General features: G+C 42.8%; 1 protein-coding gene across 11 annotated transcripts in view; it reads left to right on the top strand.

Moving 5' to 3' along the window:
- The window catches only part of AP2B1 (adaptor related protein complex 2 subunit beta 1), a 159,778-nt gene that overhangs the window by 83,509 nt on the left and 54,877 nt on the right, over positions 1-21,392 (top strand). For 10 of the 11 annotated variants that reach the window (XM_062175575.1, XM_062175568.1, XM_062175567.1 and 7 more), the window contains 2 exons: positions 10,802-10,948; positions 13,384-13,529. In XM_062175575.1, the coding sequence (XP_062031559.1) occupies positions 10,802-10,948; positions 13,384-13,529 (293 nt within the window). Of the gene's footprint in view, positions 1-9,974; positions 10,017-10,801; positions 10,949-13,383; positions 13,530-21,392 lie in introns of all 11 variants that reach the window. The other variant, XM_062175577.1, reaches the window with a different exon arrangement.

Genomic DNA, 21,392 nt, shown 5'->3' with positions numbered 1-21,392 from the left:
GCTCCTAGCTTCGAATTGGCACAGCTCCGGCCGTTGCGGCCATTTGGAGAGTGAACCAACGGAAGGAAGACCTTTCTCTCTCTGTCTCTCTCTCTCACTGTCTGTAAACTCTACCTGTCAAATAAATAAATCTAAATAAAATAAAATAGCTCCTTTATTCTGTTGACATATCAACCACAACTTGAGAATATTGCCTCCTCTTAATGTTTCTGACTTAGTACTCCCTTGGTGCCTTCCCACTTGATGGGCACTTTGAACCTAAGAGTGACTAAGAGGGATTTGGTGACAAACAAGTTCGGAGGGGAGAAGGAGGCCTTGCATTTTGATGTTACCAGGCCCACTCTATTTTCTTGACTCACTTTAGCTAAGAGATATTATGTCCATTTCATTTTGTATTAATTCTTGCCAGCTCCTCAAACCAGTTAGTTTTGTACACATTTTGCATAGTTGTCTAATCATCTGTGAGCATTCTCACAAGTATTGCTTTAGGTAGAAAAGCTATTAGAACTTGCTTGGGTTGTAGAGGCAGCCATTGCCACATAGGAAGCTTTTTCTTTTTTCTTTTCTTTCTGTGAGAATATTTTTGGGGGAGTAGTGAAGTAAGTTGGTTTTCTAGCCTGGATTTCTAGATATTATATGGTCTTTGCTAGCTGTGCCCTCTGATGTTCCCATGTAACTCTGCAGCTTTTCCTGAATGGAGAATTTTAAATGGTGTTCTTGATGTTACTGCTTCAGAAAGTTGTTTCCAGCTTATTATGGGATTCAAATATATCTCAGAAACCAAAATTAGAAGGAATAAAAGCCCGTATTTTTTGCCCTGGATCTGTTTGTTGTTAAATACATGTTCACTAAGACAACCACAATTCGTTTAAAGAACATCACAAGTAAGGTCTAACTCTGCTTGTGTGGAGGATGACTTCCTTAATAATTGACTGTGCCACTTTTAAAACACCTTTACTGGGGGCCAGCACTGTGGTGTAGCAGATAAAGCCACATCCTTTACGGGCACTGGTTCTAGACACGGCTGTTCCACTTCTGATCCAGTTCCCCGCTAGTATGTCTAGGAAAGCAGCAGAAGATAGCCCAACTCCTTGGGCCCCTGCACCCACATGGGAGACCCAGAAGGGGCTCCTGGTTCCTGGCTTCAGACCAGCCCAGCTCTGGCCATTGTAGCCATTTGGGGAGTGAACCAGTGGTTGGTGGATCTCTCTCTCTCTTCCTCTCCCTCTTTCTCTCTCCCTCCGTAACTCTGCCTTTCAAATAAAATCTTAAAAAGAAATTTAAAAATTTTAAGTCTTTATTGTTCTTGTGAAAATTGACTAAAGAGAAATATAATCCTCAAAATTGTCCCTGAATCTGTGTGGATAGTGCGATTTCATGAATGCATCCTTGTCTTAAGAGCAGTACTTCTTAAAATGTACTATAGGGGATGGCCATTTCATACAGTGGTTAAGATGCTGCTTGGGATGCCTGTATCCCATATGGGAGGGCCTGGGTTGAGTCCTGGCTCCACTTCTGCTTCCAGTTAATGTAAACTTCGGGAGATAGCAGGTGAAGATAGCAGATGATAGCTCAAGTAGTTGGGTCTGTGCCACTCATCTGAAGTTCCTGGCTCTTAGATTCCAGCTGACCTATACCCAGCTGTTGCACAGGCATTTGGAGAAAGAAGCAATGGATGGGAGATCTCTCTTTGTCCATCTCTACGTTAAAAAAAAAATTTATTGCCGGCGCTGTGGCTTAACAGGCTAATCCTCCGCCTTGCGACGCTGGCACACTGGGTTCTAGTCCCGGTTGGGGCGCTGGATTCTATCCCGGTTGCCCCTCTTCCAGGCCAGCTCTCTGCTATGGCCCGGGAAGGCAGTGGAGGATGGCGCAAGTGCTTGGGCCCTGCACCCACATGGGAGACCAGGAGAGGCACCTGGCTCCTGGCTTCGGATCAGCGAGATATGCCGGCCGCAGTGGCCATTGGAGGGTGAACCAGCGGCAAAAAGGAAGACCTTTCTCTCTGTTTCTCTCTCTCACTATCCACTCTGCCTGTCAAAAGAAAAAAAAAAATTATCAATGTTTGGGTCCAAGAGCAATTAAATCTTCTGGGGGACGTGACCTACATTGGCTGTTCTTAAGTTATCCAACTTATTTTAATTTTGTAGCCAGAGTTGAGAATATGAGTCAAATGAAATTTGAAATGGAGAGTTAAATAGAAATGTTAAAAGATGATCTCACTGGAGCTGGCAATGTGGCATAGCAAGTTAAATCGCCACCTGAGAAGCTGGCATGCTCTATAGGCACCCGTTTTTCTGTCCCAGCTGTTCCACTTTCAATCCAGCTCCCTACTGATGGCCTGGGAAAGCAGCAAAGTATATCTCAAATAGTTGGACCCCTACCACCTACCTGGGAGACCCTTATGAAGCTCCTGTCTTTTGTCTGGTCCAGCCCTGGCCATTGCAGCCATTGAGGAGTGAACCAGCAGATTAAAGATCTCACTGTGTCTCCCTCTCTCTTTCTCTCTCTCTAACTTTGTCTTTCAAATAAATATTTAACACACACAAACAAATTGATCTCTATACCAAGGCAGTAATTTCCACAAAAAAAGTTATATTCTGGTGAGCCTCTTTGGCCCCTTATACTGTAACAGACATCTCTGACACTATTTTTTTGTTTGTTTTTTTAAGAAATAGGCATGGCTCTTTAATTTTTTTTTTTAAAGATTTGTTTGTTTCATTACTTGAAAGGCAGAGTTACAGAGGTATAGACAGAGAGAGAGGTCTTTCATCTGCTGGTTCACTCCCCAGATGGCTGCAACAACCAGAGCTGTGCCGATCTGAAGGCAGGAGCCAGGGTTCTTCTGGGTCTGCCACACGGGTCCAGGTGCCTAAGGACTTTGATCATCTTCCACTGCTTTCCCAGTCTATAGCAGAGAGCTGGATTGGAAGTGGAGCAGCCAGGACTCAAACTAGCACCTATATGGAATGCCGGTACTGCAGGCAACACCTGGACACTATCTTTACTCTTCCCCTCCTCCCCAGGGTATTTTTCCATCGTGCTTTTCTATTAGGGGATTCAATCTGTCAGAAATTAGCAAGTAACTGAATTTAACTAATTTAGATGGAGTAGCTCAGTCCCAGAGTCCTTTTTCCCCATGCTCACTTTATGTAATTGGATACTGAAAATTGAGAACATTTCATATTTTGGATTGTCTATCCAATTTTGTTCTTCCATCTTAGCACTTTATATTCATTAGAAGAAATTCTTTTCTTTTTATATCTAGGCGATACTTCCATTAGATCTTGTTCTTCATCTTTCATTGTCATACTTGTGAAATTTGAGATTTAGTGAATTGTGACCTTTTGCCAGAACTGCCATATCCAGTTAATTGATTCATCAATTAATAACTGTTTGCCACAACAAACCTGAATGCCCAGCCATCAATAATAGTTACTGAAAACATCTGTGATTCTTCAACCAAAGGGGAGTAGGATGGGGGATTGCTGTGATGTAGAGAAAACACATCCCATGACTCCCAGATGATTGATTCTTGTATGCTTTTTTTAAGGCGGCTGTCACCTTCAAAAATCATTGCTATAGACAGAGCTTTTAAAATGGCATGCCCTTTTGGCACACAACTTGAGTCAAAATGGGTTTCTTACATGTTCTTGTTGATCTCCTTGTTGGAGCGTGCCCATCCTTATACTGTGCTTGCCCTTCTGCTTGTTCTCTTCTGAGTGTATTCTACAGATACTTTCCTCCTTTTCTGTTAATATAAATGTAACCGTCACCTTGATGTGGAGTGAATTCAGCTGATGTAACTTATGTGGTTGATCTGTTCTACACACAGAGTGTGATCATATAGTAATATTATACCTGAACAAGTGTAGGCCTGTGAATGTAGTCAGCGGGATTTTGTTTGTTTGTTTGTTTTAGAAGCTGCAAAGACAGGTGTTTCTGTCTTGCTTTGTATGAAACTGCAAGTTTCCATTCTAGTGAGCAAAGACAAATGATAAATACATATATAGTGAGGTAGTACATGTTGTGAAGGCTGCAGAACTCCCCCTGTGGGTTTTTACTATTCTCAGCAGTGAGTTCTGTCTGACATAAGGAACCTAAAGTGACCACTCTAAGGAAGTTTTGCCCCTTGTCAGGAAGTTAACCTGTTCCGCACCCATACTTTTCTGATGGAAGCCTTTTTTTTTTTACCTTTTGTATGATCTTAACATTTTTGTACTTTTCCATGACAATTCTTCTCTCTCATCAGTTTGTTTAACAGCTGTTGTATAGTTACAGTCTTTTCACCAATTTGATGAGTTATTTTATGATTTTCAGAAAAGCTCTTTGAAGATAAAATTAAAATTGCAGTCCAGTAACTAAAAAAACATATTTTTACCTTGGAGATGCTCTGTGCCTTCTAAATTCCAAACCATGATAGAAATAAACACAGATTGATTTTTTGACGCCAATAGAATTTTCAAAACAATTAGTGTCTGTGATACAAATCATACATTGACTCCTGAATAACAGCTATTGATGAGCTATGTGTCAGATGTATCCCTTAGATTCCCTTCAGTTCAGTAACGTCTGAAAAGTATCAGTAAAAGAAATGAAACGTCTACAAAGGAACACAGGAATTGCTGAGCTTCAGGTCTACACCTGGGGCTGGTATTGTGAAGCAGAGGAAGTTACCACTTGCAATGCTGGCATCTGATATCAGGGTCCTGGTTCAAGTCCCACCTACTCTGCTTCTGATCCAGCTCCCTGCTAATGTGTCTGGGAGGGCAACAGAAGATGACCTAAGTACTTAGTTCCTTTTTTACTCGCTTGGGAGATTTCCATTGTTTTGGGCTCTTGGCTTTGGCCTGGCGTAGCCCTAGCTGTTGAGGCCATGTGGGGAGTAAGCCAACTGATGGAAGACCTGTCTGTGTCTGTCTGTTTCTCTCCCTCTCTCTCCCTTCCTCCCTCCCCCTCCCTCCTTGTATGTGTTTGTGTGTGTGTGTGTGTGTATGTATCCTTCCCTGCCTCTTTGTCACTCTCCCTTTAAAATAAATAAGTAAAATTTTAAATAAAAAAATAAAGATCTACACCTGTAATTAAGAGAATGTTTTTAGATAACCAGCCAACTCTGCAGTTTTAGAAGCAATGTACCTTGGGGCCAATGTTGAAGGTTAAGCTTCTGCCTGTGGCGCCAGCAACCCATATGGGTATCGGTTCAAGTCCCAGCTGATCCACTTCCGATCAAGCTCCCTGCTAATGGCCTGGGAAAGCAATGGAAGATGGCCCAAGTGCTTGGGCCCCTGCTACCCATGTGGGAGGACCTGGAAGAAGCTCCTGGCTTCAGATTGGCCCAGCTCCCGCCATTGCAGCCATTTGGGAAGTAAACCAGTGGTTGGAAGATCTGTCTGTCTCTCTCTCTCTCTCTCTCTCTCTGTGTCTGTCTGTCTTTCCATCTCTATCTGTAACTCTGCTTCTCAAGTAAGTAAGGAAATCTTAAAAAAAAAAAAAAAAAGAAAAAGAAAAGAAAAGAAACAGTGTACCTTAAAGGAGGTAACCCAGGTCAGTCACTGATAAAATGGGAATTTTTTTCTTTTCTTAGAGTCAAGCAAACTTGTTCCTTAGAGAAAGTCAATCTTGGATATATGAGCTATTAGTCTGTTAACTAGTAATCTGTTACAGTATTCTGCCATTGAATGACGGCATTTCCTTTGATATCTGTAGGCGAACTAGAGCCTGTATACAGGCTCTCAGACTTCCTGTTCTCCGTGGCTCTGTTGCAGAGTTCATGTAACCGTGTTGAAATCATCTTAGTGCATAAGTTACAGCCAATCACCAGCAAATTACTATTTCCCACCCAATTACTGTGTTAACAGTGAATCAACACATTGTGTAGCTCAACAGGAACTGAGTCCCTTGCAACACTACTTTAGGCATGGTAAAGGGACTGTTCTTTGACAGTAGTTGAATGTCAGTAATATTCTCAGTGCCATTATATGGCTACAACTCCTGTGGCTTGCCTTGTGGTTAGATTAGGGACTGACTGAACTATATCACCAGCAGAAAATTTGGACTTAAGTATCAACTACAAACTTTCTGGAAAATTCTACTCAATTTTCATCATTTGAAATATTCTTTTCCTGAAATTAGTGCCTCTCCCACCTCCTTTTCTGTATCCTAATTTAGTTAGCTTAGAAATGACAGCCTCATTAAGGTAATCATGGGAACAATGGAAAGTGGGCAACCATAAAAGACACTTAAAACACAGTATTAAGACATCTAAGATTGAGATTAAAGTTATATCCTGCACAATTATTCCTTTTCATTCCTAGCTCTCACCAGCTCACTGGATAACAGAAATCTCTCTGAGTTTTATAACTTCTAGTTTGATTTATTTTGTGTCTTTCCTGCTAAGTATGGGCTTGGAGTATTTCCAAACTGATGAAACTGACTCCAAATAATACCAGCATCTGAACAGTAATGGTTAATGTCTAATTCAGGCTAATACACAAAAACTTTCCTAGTTACTTGTTCAACTGTCTCTTTCTTTTCATTAATAACTGTTTCATCCTGCTTGTCACCGCAGTTAGGTGAGGCCACTAGTGGGAAATGTGACTTCCATCCTCGCTGACATCTCCTTATTAGTCAGTTCCTGCCATTATGGTGCTGTCACCTTGCCACATTCTCAGGGAAGAGGAGAACTTCCTTTGCTATCCTTTTCAGTTAAGAGGGAAGATTGGAAGAAACTTTGAATAAGCTACAGTCCTGCTAGTTAGAAAACACTGAAATTGTCTACTCCCTTTGCTCTGGGCCTAGCATAATTAGATGAACTTTACATTGCTGGCTACATGCCTCTGGTACAATTTGGTCTGTGTCTGTCAAATCAGAGTTCTTGATTCTAGCTGAGTTGTGTCTGATACACTTAATGGAAAAGGGGTATCAGGATTGCTTTTCAGTTTCTCCATGGTTTTTAATAAAATCAAGCAGCATGAGGAGGAGACAGCTGTCAGTTTTGTCTAACCAAGATAATAATCAAAGATAAAATGAAATTTCAGAAAGTAAGAACTATCAAGGGACTTTATTTCTCTTGTTTTAAACATCACCAGTGAGTACCTTTACACAATGCCATTCATTGAACTTAGCATATTTGATAAAGCTATAGTTTCCTTTTGTGTTTGTTTTTTCTTTCTCCCCATTGAGTGTCAACCAGTTCCTTAAAGAATTCTCTTTCAAGCTTGGATGATGTGGCTGGGCAGACAGGGAAAGTGGAGGAGGGGAACAGCAAGTCACAAAGTCATAAAACCACACCAAAGAGGCAGGACAAATAAGGCATTTTGTAGAGCCCCTTCTGTGGTTTTGTTTTCAGCCTTTCCTTTCTGAGAAAATAATTTTTCTTTCTGCTCAAATTTTCATGTCCTTTTTATTCAGAAATAAACTCCAAAGCCAGAGTTTCTGAACAGAGCTGTCTTATCCAACTCCAAATAATAATTCATTTTCTAAGGCAGTGTTGTTTTTGTTTTTTAAGATTTTGTTGATTTGAGAGGTAGAGTTACAGACAGAGGGAGAGACAGAGAGAAAGGTCTTCCATCCACTGGTTCACTCCTCAAATGCCTGCAATGGCTGGAGCTGAGCCAGCCAGGAGCCAGGAGCTTCTTTCTGGTCTCCCACGTGGGTGCAGGGACCCAAGCACTTGGGCCATCTTCTATTGCTTTCCCAGGCCATAGCAGAGAGCTGGATTGGAAAAGGGGCAGCCAGGACTAGAACCAGTGCCTATATGGGATACTGTGGTGCAGCCAGAGGATTAACCTACTTCACTACAGTGCCGGCCCCTAAGGCAGTATTTTCAAAATGGCTGTATATTAGAATCAATGGGGAGAGCTTTTCAGAATGCTGGTGCACAGGCTACACTTCAGAACAGTCAAATCACTGCTTCTGTCTCTGGGTGAGACTCAAGCATTAGCATTTTCTAGAGTACCTTACTTCCTTCTCTCCCCCTTCACCTCTCCCACCCCAGTCTTAGTCTATGAAACCTCCCGATTTTTATGAAAGGGAAATTAAAGGCCTCCCATAATCACACTTACTTGAAATACTTTAAAACACACACATACCCTGTGTTCCATTCTTAGCTGGATTGCTGTCTTTTCCTGATCATGCTTTTGTTGATGCTTTTTCAGCCTTTGTTCAGAATATTTGAAAAAATGCTCCTGCCCCAGTTTTGCTCTTTATAATCCCTCCCATTGTAATCCCACACTGTTTCTTCTGGGAAGCTTCTCTTCATTATCTCTCAACCAGAAGGTTCTTCCTTTCAGAACCTCCCTCTTTTGCTGTGGTGTGTTCTGCGTAGTTTCATATTCGTGTTGTGTTTCTCCTGCCAGTTTGCAAAGTCTGGTTCTTAGTTATCTGTGTAGTCCTCGCATTGTTGTTCTTTACATCCTCCGTAATGCATTGCATCCAGTAAGTGTCATATGAGTGTTTAAATAAAAGGAATTTCATGCTTTTCAGATGTCATGCTGCAGATGTACTATTCTAGAACCAGGGAGAAAACAGATATGTGATATTTTTTCTATTTGCTTTCACACCTTTCCAGTTTTCCAAATTCTGGCTGGGGTGATCTTTTTACTCATTGGAACATATGACTTTCATCCCATGTTCACCCATGAGATAATCTTCAGGAATCAGGTTCTGGAAATGCTGATTTGGAGTGCTCTGTATTTTAGTGCAGAGCATGCTTACCAATGCCAGTGATGGAGCACCTGCCGGGATTGTTTTCTATCATGGTTGAGATGGAATTTTGTTGTAGGCTCCATTATTTTTGACTGTTGATTGAATTTTAGATTTTGCCAGTTACATATTACCACCTATTCATAAAGAAGATAGGTAAATCCTCTTTCCCAAATCTTGAAGATGCAATATAATTTTGTTATTTTGATGCAAACACAGCACAGTGGTCTCCAAATTTCTACAAGCAGTCAAGGAAAATGTTTAGACTTTTTGCCAACAAGGCCTCAAGTCATTTGATGACTCAATGATGTGTTTTAGATGTACAGTGAAAAACAGAGGCAAAGCAATGTGCAACTGTAGAAAAAAGAAAGTAGCTTTTGCTTTTTAATAGTACCAGTGGTTGTATATATGTGTGTTTACATTTCTTGCATGCTAGCTATTTTCAACTTTAGTTCTTTAATGTTTATGTCATGGAAAACTGACTTTAGGGTAAAATATATTTATTAGAGCCCTGAGGAAAAAGGCAAGACTAAGACCATGAGGAATTATTTTCCTATCAGCTAGCTAATTCAATTAGTCTAGTTCTTTAATGCTTACCATCCTTGAAAATGATCCACCCAAATAAATCATAGCATTTCTGTAGATTAGTATTGACTGTGAGAGATATTTGAAGCATTGCATGCATCTTTCCACCTTCCCCCCAAGTAGGATATCTTCCTATCCCAGCTATTTTCTTTCCTAGGAACATTCTTAATTCTAAAACCATTTTTGTTCCACCTATAATTTTTGAAGTTTGAAATATTGGTTTGGTTACCACCTTCTCATTGGGGCAGCAAGTGTCATAGATCAAAGAATATGTTAGTTTTTCTTTGCTTTTCCTTTTTACTCCTCCTTAAATTTCCTTTAAAAAATATTCAAAACTTTGCTGCCTGGGGACACAGCTTCTTGGAATATACAGTCTCTTTAAATCCCGTTTGAGTTTGTGCCTATGTACCCTGGTAGAAAGATTGGATCTGAAACATCCCTGAGATGTCCCAGCTCCATCTTCTTTCCAGGTTTTCTCAGAACTCCCTACAAAATCACTACCACTACTTGGTTCCCCTAAGACATATTTCTTTACAATCTAAAGTTTCTTTAGGCTTGGGGAGACAAGTCGAATGGCATGTATATCCAGCAACTTGGTAGAGCGATTTACAGATTCTATATGGGCATCTAGTACTTAGCTAAATGAACTCTACCTCTCTCTCCTCTCTCTCCTTTCTCTCTTTCAGCTTGGCAGTGACCTTGGCGGGGGCATTGGAGGAAGTCCGGCAGTAAGTGCCATCCATTTATTTCACCATGGGAAGCACTGCCCCCCGTGTGATGCCTTTCCTATGCACACATTATCAGACCAGCCACTGCTGCCCTCTAGCACTGCACACCAGAACCTCTGTAGCAGTATGTGAGGAGTAGAGAGTAGGATAGGGTTACTTGAGAATCTTCGGGGTCAGGTACTCATTCTGCTGCCTATAGAGATCTTTCTTTCTGACATTAAAGACCTAAAAGAAATGGAACCTCCCATCTTGACTGGAGAATGCTTGGTGTCATCAAGGAAGAACTTGACTCAGCTGACTTAGAGTGAGACTCTCCTCACTTTGAGTTAGTTTGGGGGGTGTGAGTATCATCTCCCCCAGAAGAGCCTCCCACTAGATACTTATGTCTAAACAGAGACTTGGCTGAATCCAATTGCAAATGTAATTGCTTAAGTCGGATGCTTCTCCTTCTTTCTGTAGAAACAAACTCCCCATTTGTTAGAGTATCTGTAGGCCTTTGGCACAGAATCATGGAAGCTAAAATTGGAAACAAATAGGCAAAGTCTTGGATCACTGTTCCTGTGTCCTACTGAGTACTCTGTTGATGAAGCTTCTAGAGTGTATGTGTATCTTACAGTGATAAAAAAAAAATTGTGATGATTAAAAAGACATAGAAGATTCTAATTCAGTTCCTAAGACTTAAAATTATAGTGTTATTGATTTCTTGGTACTGTTAAAATATGCTGCATGATATTAGGGATTATTAATCTGTTCTTCCTGGTTACTCTCTTCCTTTTTTCCTACAGGTGGGACAGTCCTTCATCCCCTCATCAGTGCCTGCAACCTTTGCTCCTTCACCTACTCCTGCTGTGGTCAGCAGTGGTCTGAATGACCTGTTTGAACTCTCCACAGGGATAGGCATGGCACCTGGTGGATATGTGGCTCCTAAGGCTGTAAGTAGAGTTAACGTGGCAAAACTCTATTTAACGGGTAGTACCCACATTTCTTCATTTCTAACGTTTATTTTACTTTCACTGATACTAAGTCTAGGGTTTGGAGCCTTGTTCTGAAGGATTTAAAAGGAAGATGAAAAGTAGCTTCAAACTAAGCAATAAGAATCACTATTAGCAGCCTTGTTAAACATTTTTATAATTAAACTTGAAGAAAATTAAAAATATTTGACTTTTATTCTCATGTTTAGAAGTATTGTCTAGATTGTCAACATTGCAGTCAATCTAGTGAGAATCTGGTGTACAGTGTACCCAGATTGGGGACAGAATACAATAGAGAAAAATTCACATTTTTACTTCTCATTCCTTCCATTCCTCTTTTCCCACTGGTATTACTTATAGATTCTGGAGTACCATTGCTCCAGTTTGGTTTTCAATATTTTAGTGTACCTCTCAGAGTTCTGATTTTGGTTCATGTTGTTAGGGTTCTTCCAGTCTCAGCCTTGCATGATGTTGCTGAAATGAAAATTCAAAAGGCGGCGGGGGCTGGTGCTGTGGCATGGTAGGTTAAGCCTCTGCCTGCTGCGCTGCCATCCCAGATGGGTGCTGGTTTGATTGCCAGCTGCTCTACTTCTGATCTATCTCCCTCCTAGTTTGGGAAAATTTGCCTCCTAATTTTACTGGGAAAGCATTAGAAGATGGCCCAAGTACTTGGTCCTTGCACCCACTTGGAAGACTCTGAGGAGGCTCCTGGCTCCAGGCTTCGGATTGGCCTAGCTCCAGCCATTGCAGCCATTTGGGGAGTGAACCAGCAGATGGAAGACCTCTCTCTGTCTCTCCCTTTCTCTGTCTTTAACTTTCTGCCTCTCAAGTAAATAAATAAATCTTTAAAAACAAAAAATTCAAAAAGGGAAACTCCATGTAAATGAATCTAACATAAGCCCTTGGGAACAGTTCCATCCAGCTAGGCTGGGCTTCACTTAATATACTCTTGCCTTTCTGAAGACCACACGCCTGGTTGCTTTCTGAATTCTGTATGTTTTCTTCTGACTGCTTGTGTAGAATTCCTGCTATAAAGCAGTTGTCTATTCCAAGAGTCATAACTCTGTAAAGCCATTGCAAAGGATAACCAAAAATGATTCAAAATTAAGCCATAATGTATTGGTACAACTCAGTACCTTTGTTGTAGGTTTTACTGTGTCAAATATTATTACACACATTTTAGGTCATTCATTAACAGGTTATCTGATGTGCTCATTTACTAACATAAAAGTAATACAAACAGATGACCAATTTAAGTAATATAGAAATATATGATGAGAAATTAAATTGTCCCCTGCTCCCACTTCTCCATATATAGCCACAATTAACTTTCTCATATGTTCTTTCAAAAGAAAAAAGTAGCTTTAAAAAAAATTGATTTATATCTTTGAAAGTGAGAGTTAGAGGGACCAGATTCACTCCCCAAGTGGCCTCAATAGTCAGTGCTGAGCCAGGAGCCAGGAGCTTCTTCTAGGTCTCCCACATGGATGGCAGGAGCCCAAGCACTTGGGCCATCTTCTGTTTTCCCATGCCATTAACAGGATGTTGGACTGGAAGTGGAGCAGCCGAAACTTGAATCAGTGCCCATGTGGGATGTTGCCATTGCAGGCGGTGGCTTAACCTACTCTACAACATGACACTGGACCCCAAAAGAGCATTTTGTGATTGTTTGATTTTTCTTTTTCTTTTCTTTCTTTCTTCCTTTTTTTTTTTTTTTTTTTTTTAAAGTGTGGCTGAGTATATGATTGTTTACCATCCACAGACTCTCTGGTATCCTGTGTTACATGGTCAGGACTACTTATGAATTTAATGACTTTTAAAATCTGTTGGCATTTTTAAAACTGTACAGGCCAGAAAGGTCATGTGTCTGAGGTGAGGGATGGATAATGAATCAATTAGAGAGACTAGGCATTAGATTATTTGAGCGGCACCTGAATATTTACTAGAAACTGTAGCAAGAGTCAGAGACATGAGCCTTGCCCTTAAAGAGGTTCTTAGTAATGGCTTTGGTCATGATGAAAATCTTTAAAGATCACAGGAGTGCTGTTTTCATTAAATGAATCGGTTTCTTCCCTTTAAACCGTCTACTAAAACTAACGTAAAAACACATTATACTTATTGGAATTTCTTTTTCTTCCATTTATTTTTGGTAGCAGTACTCAAAAGCAGTAAAGTGACAGAGTTGAACCTAAGCCAGGGTTACCCATAGAGGGTTTTTTTTGTTCTTACCTAATTGAAAATGATCTCAAAATTTATCAAATACAACTTCATCCACAGCCTTTGGCATTGAGTTGATACATGCAGAGAGATCACCATAACTGCTGAGGAAGTAAGAATCTTAATTTTTTATCTTTAGGTCTTACCTGGTTCTTCTGGGCTTCAATACTGTCTTTCAGGTCTGGCTACCTGCAGTAAAGGCTAAAGGGTTGGAGATTTCAGGAACATTTACTCACCGCCAAGGGCACATCTATATGGAAATGAACTTCACCAATAAAGCTCTGCAGCATATGACAGACTTTGCAATCCAGTTTAACAAGAATAGGTAAGAGATCTGAGTCCTTAGCTTGATGTTGAAACCACCATATACCTTGTGTCCATTAAGAGAATGTTCCATTTAGTAGTGCACAAAAACTCACATGTTGGGAGATGCTAGATATATATAGGGAGCCCTGGCTGTTGCAAGTCTACATTCAGTTGTCATCCTCAACTCTGAAGTCCTATGGGATTTTGGGAGGAGAAACTCTCCTATGAAAGAAATAAAAACAGAACTTACTATCTTCTTAAGAGTCATGAACTAGAATTTTATTTGAGAAGCAGAGAGACAGAGAGGGGCTCCCATCCACTGGTTCACTCCTCACATATCCACAATGAGAGGTGGGCATTGTGGTGCAGCAGGGACATCCACATCCCATATCCAAATGCTGGTTCCAGTCCCAGCTATTCTGTTTCTGATCCAGCTTGCTACTGTTGCACCTTGGATACAGCAATGACTGAAGTACTTAGGTTCCTGCCACCCACAAGGGAGACCCCAATGGAGTTTCTGAATGGCTTCAGCTAGGTACAGCCCCAGCTGTTGTAGGCATTTGGAGAGTGAACCAGCTGGAAAATCTCTTAACTTTGTATATCTCCCCCTCACCCTCCTCTCTTTGTCTATGTCACTTTGCCTTTCAAGTAAGCTTTTTTTTTTTCCTTTCCGTTGGTTCACCCCCCAAATGGCCACTACGGCCGGCATACTGCGCCGATCCGAAGCCAGGAGCCAGGTGCTTCCTCCTGGTCTCCCATGCGGGTACAGGGCCCAAGCACTTGGGCCATCCTCCACTGCCTTCCTGGGCCACAGCAGAGAGCTGGCCTGGAAGAGGAGCATCCAGGACAGAATCCGGCATCCCAACCGGGACTAGAACCTGGTGTGCCGGTGCCGCAGGCGGAGGATTAGCTAAGTGAGCCACGGCGCCGGCCTCAAGCAAGCTTTTTTAAAAAAATGCATTGGCTGCTCCATTTCCAATCCAGCTCCTTGCTAATGGCCTGGGAAAAGCAGTGGAAGATGGCCCAAGTGCCTGGGCCCCTGTACCCACATGGGAGACCTGGAGGAAACTCCTGTCTCCTGGCTTCAGCTGGGCCCAGACCAGGCTGTTGCAGCTATCTGGGTAGTGAACCAGTATATGGAAGATCTCTCTGTCTCTGACTCTCCATCTCTCTTTGTAACTCTGACTTTCAAATAAATTAATTTTTTAAAAAATCATCTAAAGTTTGTGTTTTGGTGAGAAAGAAAGATTAACATACTTTGCTTGGTGTCAGAAATATGGAAGACATATAGGCTGACAGTCTGCTTTTAGCTGTGAATTTTCAGCCTTAATAAGGAAGAGAGCATTAAGAAGTAAAATGTTGCTATCTTTCTGAAACATCAGTAGTTTTTATTAAATTGTATGGTTCAGTAAACTCTGCTAGACTAAAGGAAGGTCCATCCATTTGTGAATATAGAATAACCTTGCTTATAACAAAGTAGTAATTGGACCCTTAAAGCAGATTTAGTAAGACTTTGTTAATGATAATTTGCATCAGTGACTATCTGACTTATGTCTAATCATTTGGAAAACCTTGTCACTTGAATTAGAAAATTTGGCACTTTAGAAGGCATTTAAATATCTAGAAAGTCTATATTTCTTTCTGACCAGTTATATGCCCAGCCATTTAAGGCGAGCTGGCTCCGTTAAAGGCAAAAGCTAATTAAAAAAATTTTTTTAAAAAGAAAGAAAAGAAATAGGCCAAGTTATTGGGGGAATCTGATCTGTTGTGACAAATTCTACATGGCTACAATTATCACTGTCTGCCTTTGCCTTTTTTTTTTTTTTAAGAAAGGTTTATATTTTGTTCTGATAATGATGCTATTTTATAAAATAACATTACTCCTTGCTTTCTGTAAATAGTCCTTTTTAAAAGATTTATTTATTTATGTGAAATGGAGAGTTACAGAGAAGGAGACACAGATCTTCGATCTGTTAGCTCAATCCTCAAATGGCAGCATTGGCCAGACTGGACCAGGCCAAAACTAGGAGCCTGGAACTCCATCTGGGTCTCCCATGTGGGTGGCAAGGCCCCAAGTGATTGGGCCAGCTTCTGCTGCTTTCCCAGGTGTATTAGCTAAGAGCTGGCTCCGAGTGGAGCAGCTGCAGCTCATACCAGTGCTCATATGGGATACTCTCATCATAGGAGGATAGCAGCCCCAGTGGTCTATAGTTTTCTACTATAACTTACAACTTCTTTCCCTCCCCCTATTACCCAACTCAATATTATAGTTATCCCTTGGGATCTGAGAGGGATTGGTTCCAAGATACCTTAAGGATAGCAAAATCTGAGTATGCTCAGCCCCTGCTACACACGTGGGAGGCCCAGAAGAGGCTCCTTGCTCCTGGCTTTGGCCTGGCCCAGTCCCATCTGTTGTGGCCATTTGGGGAGGGAACCAGCTAATGAAAGATATCTCTCCCTGCCCCCCATATCTGCCTTTCAAATAAATAAATATTTAATAAAAAATAAAATTATATATTTTCATGAAACCTGTGCACATCTTCCTGTATACTTTAAATCATCTCTAGATAAATGATATACAAGTAGTTGTTATACTGTATTATTTAGGGAATAATGACAAGGGGGAAAAAAGTATGTGCATGTTCAGTACTAATACAACCATCATAGGCCTAACTAACTACATGGTACTAGAACAAGATGTGGGGCAAGCAGTGTGTAATCAAGCATGCCATAGAAATAGACTCAAGGTTTGCAAAATAGTGGGAGGCTACATTAGTGTGTGCTTACACGCATTGCTTCATGTGGATTCAGAACTCTGTGTGTGATGAATTCAAACTTTGCTTTTTTAAAAATTAATAAATATTACATACCAATAGTATGCAGAAATGGTTCCTATATAAAAAACATAGTCATCTATATAGTTTCCTGCTATTGAGCTTACAGTCTTAAAAAGAAATAAAAGAATGCTATAAGCCTACCTCAGAATGTCCTTAACTTAGAAATGGTTATTTTGGCAAATAGATGATGAAGTAGAATGACCTATTATTTTAGGTACAGTGTTAATAGACTTTGAACATGATCCAAGGAATATTTTACTTGTCCTATTTTTTGCCAGTTAAATCAGGCTTACAAAAAAGAATACTTAGAAATTTGGTAAGAGGGCCAGTGCTGTGGCATTGCCTGTAAAGCCGCCACCTGCCACGTCAGCATCCCATATGGGTGCCAGTTTGAGACCTGGCTGTTCCATTTCTGATCCTGCCCTCTCCTATGGCCTGAGAAAACAGTAGAAAATGGCCCAGGTGCTTGGGACCCTGTACCCACATGGGAGACCCGGAGGAAGCACCTGGCTCCTGGCTTCAAATCAGCCCGGCTCGTCATTGCAGCCATTTGGGGAGTGAACCAGTGGATGGAAAACCTCTCTCTGTGTCTCTGCCTCTCTGTACTCTGCCTTTCAAATAAATAAATATTTGAGAGGTAGAGTTACAGACAGTGAGGGGGAGAGACAGAGAGAAAGGTCTTACATTCGTAGGTTCTCTCCCCAAATGGCCTCAACAGCCTGAGCTGAGCAGATCCGAAGCCAGGATCCAGGAGCTTCTTCCGGGACTCCCATGTGGGTGCAAGGGCCCAAGGACTTGGACCATTTTCTACTGCCCTCCCAGGCCACAGCAGAGAGCTGGCTTGGAAAAGGAGTAGTTGGGACTAGAATGGGCGCCCATGTAGGATACTTGCACTGCTGGCAGAGGATTAGCTTACTGTACCACAGTTCTGGCCCCCAATAAATAAATCTTAAAAAAATAAATTTGGTAAGAAAATGAAGTATTTTAAATTACCCTGTAGGACTTTAAATGGTCCTGAGTCTTATGGCAGCACAGGGTAAACTTAATGAAAAAATATTATGAATTAGAACAAGCTTGTCTTCTATTCCATTTAAAACTGGGAGGAAATTTTTTTTAACTAATTTGTAGGGGAGAGAGAGGGACACAGCGAGAGATCTCTCATCCTCTGCTTCACTCCTCCAATGCCTGAAACAACTGGAGCTGAGCCAAACTAAAACCAGGAGCCATGAACTCCATCCAGGTCTCCCATATGGGTGGCAGGTTCTCAACCACTTGAGCTATCACCTGCTGCTTCCCAGGGTGTGCATTAGCAGGAGGCTCGAATCAAAAGTGAAGCCAGGACTTGATCATCCCAGGAACTGCACTAAGAGTCTACTAGGTTAGTGGCAGGGATCTAGGTGCCCAAGCCATCATCTACCACCTCTTGGTGTATAACACCAGGAAACTGGATCAGGACAGGCAGGACTCAGTCTCACATAATCACATATATGGGTTGCAGGTGTCCCAAGTGGTAGCCCAACCCACTGCACCATCACATCCACCCCTGGTACTTCTTTTAACTTAAAACAATACAAAAAATAATTGGTTAGCGCCGGCGCTGTGGTGCAGCAGGTTAATACCCTGGCCTGAAGCGCTGGCATCCCATATGGGCGCTGGTTCTAGGCCCGCTGCTCCTCTTCCAATCCAGCTCTCTGCTATGGCCTGGGAAAGCAGTAGAAGATGGCCCAAGTCCTTGGGCCCCTGTACCCACGTGGGAGACCTGGAAGAAGCTCCTGGCTTCAGATAGGCGCAGCTCCGGCCATTGCAGCCATCTGGGGAGTGAACCATCGGATGGAAGACCTCTCTCTCTTTCTCTCTCTCTCTGCCTCTCTTCTCTCTGTGTAACTCTGGCTTTCAAATAAATAAATAAATCTTTAAAAAAATAATAATAATTGGTTATAAGTTACCTGAAAACAATAGTGAATTGATTCCAAATAGTGAATTGATTCCATAGTGAATTGAAAAAAAAATTTTTTTTTGAGAGGTAGAGTTACAGAGAGAGGGAGAAACAGGGAGAAGGGTCCTCCATCCACTGGTTCATTCCCCAGATGGCTACAACAGCTAAAGCTGAGCCAGTCCAAAACTAGGAGCTTCTTCCTGGTCTCCCACATGGGTACTAGAGCCCAAGCACTTGGGCCATCTTCCACTGCTTTCCCAGGCCATAGCAGAGAGCTGGATCAGAAGAGCAGCCGGGATACGAACTAGCACCTATATGGGATGCCAGCGCCATAGGCAGAAGCTTAGCCTACTACGCTACAGTCCCAGCCCCTTGCACAGAAATTTTTAAAGGTGTATGTATACAAGTATTTTGGTGGCAGAGTGGTAGCATCTTGAATTTTGTTTATGGAAAAAAAAATTTAGCAATTTTTGGAAAAAATCAGTAATTTTCCCCTTAGAAGTCTATCTTGCTAGCATCCCATATGGGCACAAGTTTGGGTCCTGGCTGCTCTAGTTCTCTGCTGTGGCCTGGGAGAACAGTGGAAGATGCCCCAAGTCCTTGGGCCCCTACAACAACATGGGAGACTCAGAGGAGGCTCCTGGCTCCTGATCAGCCCAACTCTGGCAATTGTAGCCATTTTGGGAGTGAACCAGTGGATGGAAGACCTCTCCTCTCGCCCCCCATCCCCACCCTCCCTCTGCCTCTCTGTAACTCTGCCTTTCAAATCAATAAATAAATCTTTTAAATACAAAAGATGCAAGATCACTGATCAAAAAAAGAGTGGTCTAGAAATTTAAGGGTAAAACTTTTCATAAAATAGAATTCCCTAATTTTGACCTAAAATTGGCACTAAAATACCACTTTTCCTATTTACAAATGTTATTTACATATTTTACTTACAGTAGATAGAATCCAATTAACTATGAAAATTGAAATGGAAACCTAAAATACATGTCAATGTCATTCTCTTGTAAGAAGATGGTAGGAGGGGCCGGTGCCATGGCTCAGTTGGCTAGTACTCCACCTGCAGCTCCGGCATCCCATATGGGCACCGAGTTCTAGTCCCGGTTGGTCCTCTTCTAGTCCATCTCTCTGCTATGGCCTGGGAGTGCAGTGGAGGATGGCCCAAGTCCTTGGGCCCTGTGCACCGCGCTGATCCGAAGCCAGGAGCCAGGTGCTTCTCCTGGTCTCCCATGGGGTGCAGGGCCCAACCACTTCGGCCATCCTCCACTGCACTCCCGGGCCACAGCAGAGAGCTGGCCTGGAAATGGGGCAACCAGGACAGAATCTGGCGCCCCGCCCGGTACAAGAACCCAGTGTGCCGGCGCCGCAGGCGGAGGATTAGCCTATTGAGCTGCAGTGCCGGCTCACCCCAAATCTTATAAGCAAAAATCAATCTAAAGGACAGTATAGTTGACCCTCTGTATCCACGGTGCTACTTCAGTGGATTCAACCAACCACAGATGGAAAGGATTAAAAAAGCAATTTCTGGCCGGCGCCGTGGCTTAACAGGCTAATCCTCCGCCTTGCGGCGCCGGCACACTGGGTTCTAGTCCTGGTTGGGGAGCTGGATTCTATCCCAGTTGCCCCTCTTCCAGGCCAGCTCTCTGCTATGGCCCGGGAAGGCAAAGGAGGATGGCCCAGTCCTTGGGCCCTGCACCTGCATGGGAGACCAGGAGAAGCACCTGGCTCCTGGCTTTGGATCAGCGCGTTGAGCCAGCCGCAGCGGCCATTGGAAGGTGAACCAAAGGCAAAAAAGAAGACCTTTCTCTCTGTCTCTCTCTCTCTCACTATCCACTCTGCCTGTCAAAAAAAAAAAAAAAAAAAAAAAAAAAACTCCTCTGATAATCTAAATAATTTCCTCTTCTAATAATCTGTTAAGATTTTTTTTTTTTAAAAAAAGCAATTTCTGGGGCCGGTGCCGTGGCTCACTTGATTAATCTACCGCCTGCGGCGCCAGCATTCCATATAGGCGCCGGGTTGTAGTCCCGGTTGCTCGTCTTCCAGTCCAGCTCTCTGCTGTGGCCTAGGATAGAGGTGGAGGATGGCCCAAGTCCTTGGGCCCTTGCACCTGCGTAAGAGACTGGGAAGAAGCTCCTGGCTTCAGATCAGCGTAGCTCCGGCCGTAGCGGCCATTTGTGGGGTGAACCAACAGAAAGAAGACCCTTCTCTCTCTCTCACCGCTAACTCTGTCAAATTAAAAAAACAAGAAAACAGGCCGGCGCCGTGGCTCAACAGGCTAATCCTCCGCCTTGCGGCGCCGGCACACCGGGTTCTAGTTCCGGTCGGGGCACCGATCCTGTCCCGGTTGCCCCTCTTCCAGGCCAGCTCTCTGCTGTGGCCAGGGAGTGCAGTGGAGGATGGCCCAAGTGCTTGGGCCCTGCACCCCATGGGAGACCAGGAGAAGCACCTGGCTCCTGCCATCGGAACAGCGCGGTGCGCCGGCCGCAGCGCGCTACCACGGCGGCCATTGGAGGGTGAACCAACGGCAAAAGGAAGACCTTTCTCTCTGTCTCTCTCTCTCACTGTCCACTCTGCCTGTCAAAAAAACAAACAAACAAACAAAAAAAACCAAGAAAACAAAAAACAACAGCAAAAAAGTAATTTCTGGGGTCGGTGCTGTGGCACAGTGGATAAAGTCGCCGCATGCAGTTCCGGCCTCCCATATGGGCACCAGTTCAAGTCCTGGCTGCTCCTCTTCCAATCCAGCTCTCTGCTATGGCCTGGGAAAGCAGTAGAGGATGGTCCAAGTCCTTGGGCCCCTGAACCCAAGTGGGAGACTCAGAGGAAGGTCCAGGCTCCTGGCTTCAGATCAGCCCAGCTCTGGCTGTTGTAGCCATTGGGAGTGAACCAGCGGATGGAAGCTTTCTCTCTCTCTGTCTCTGCCTCTTCCTCTCTGTAACTCTCTGCCTGTCAAATAAATACATAAATCTTTAAAAAAAAAAAAAAAAGTAATATCTGGGGCTGGTGCTGTGGTGTAGCAGGTTAAAACCCTGGCCTGCAATGCTGGCATCCCATATGGTGCTGGTTCAAGCACCAGCTGTTCCACTTCCAATCTAGTTTCCTG

Source organism: Lepus europaeus, chromosome 18 (assembly GCF_033115175.1).
Source record: "Lepus europaeus isolate LE1 chromosome 18, mLepTim1.pri, whole genome shotgun sequence".
Lineage (NCBI taxonomy): Eukaryota > Metazoa > Chordata > Mammalia > Lagomorpha > Leporidae > Lepus > Lepus europaeus.
This window is presented reverse-complemented; position numbering and strand designations above follow the sequence as displayed.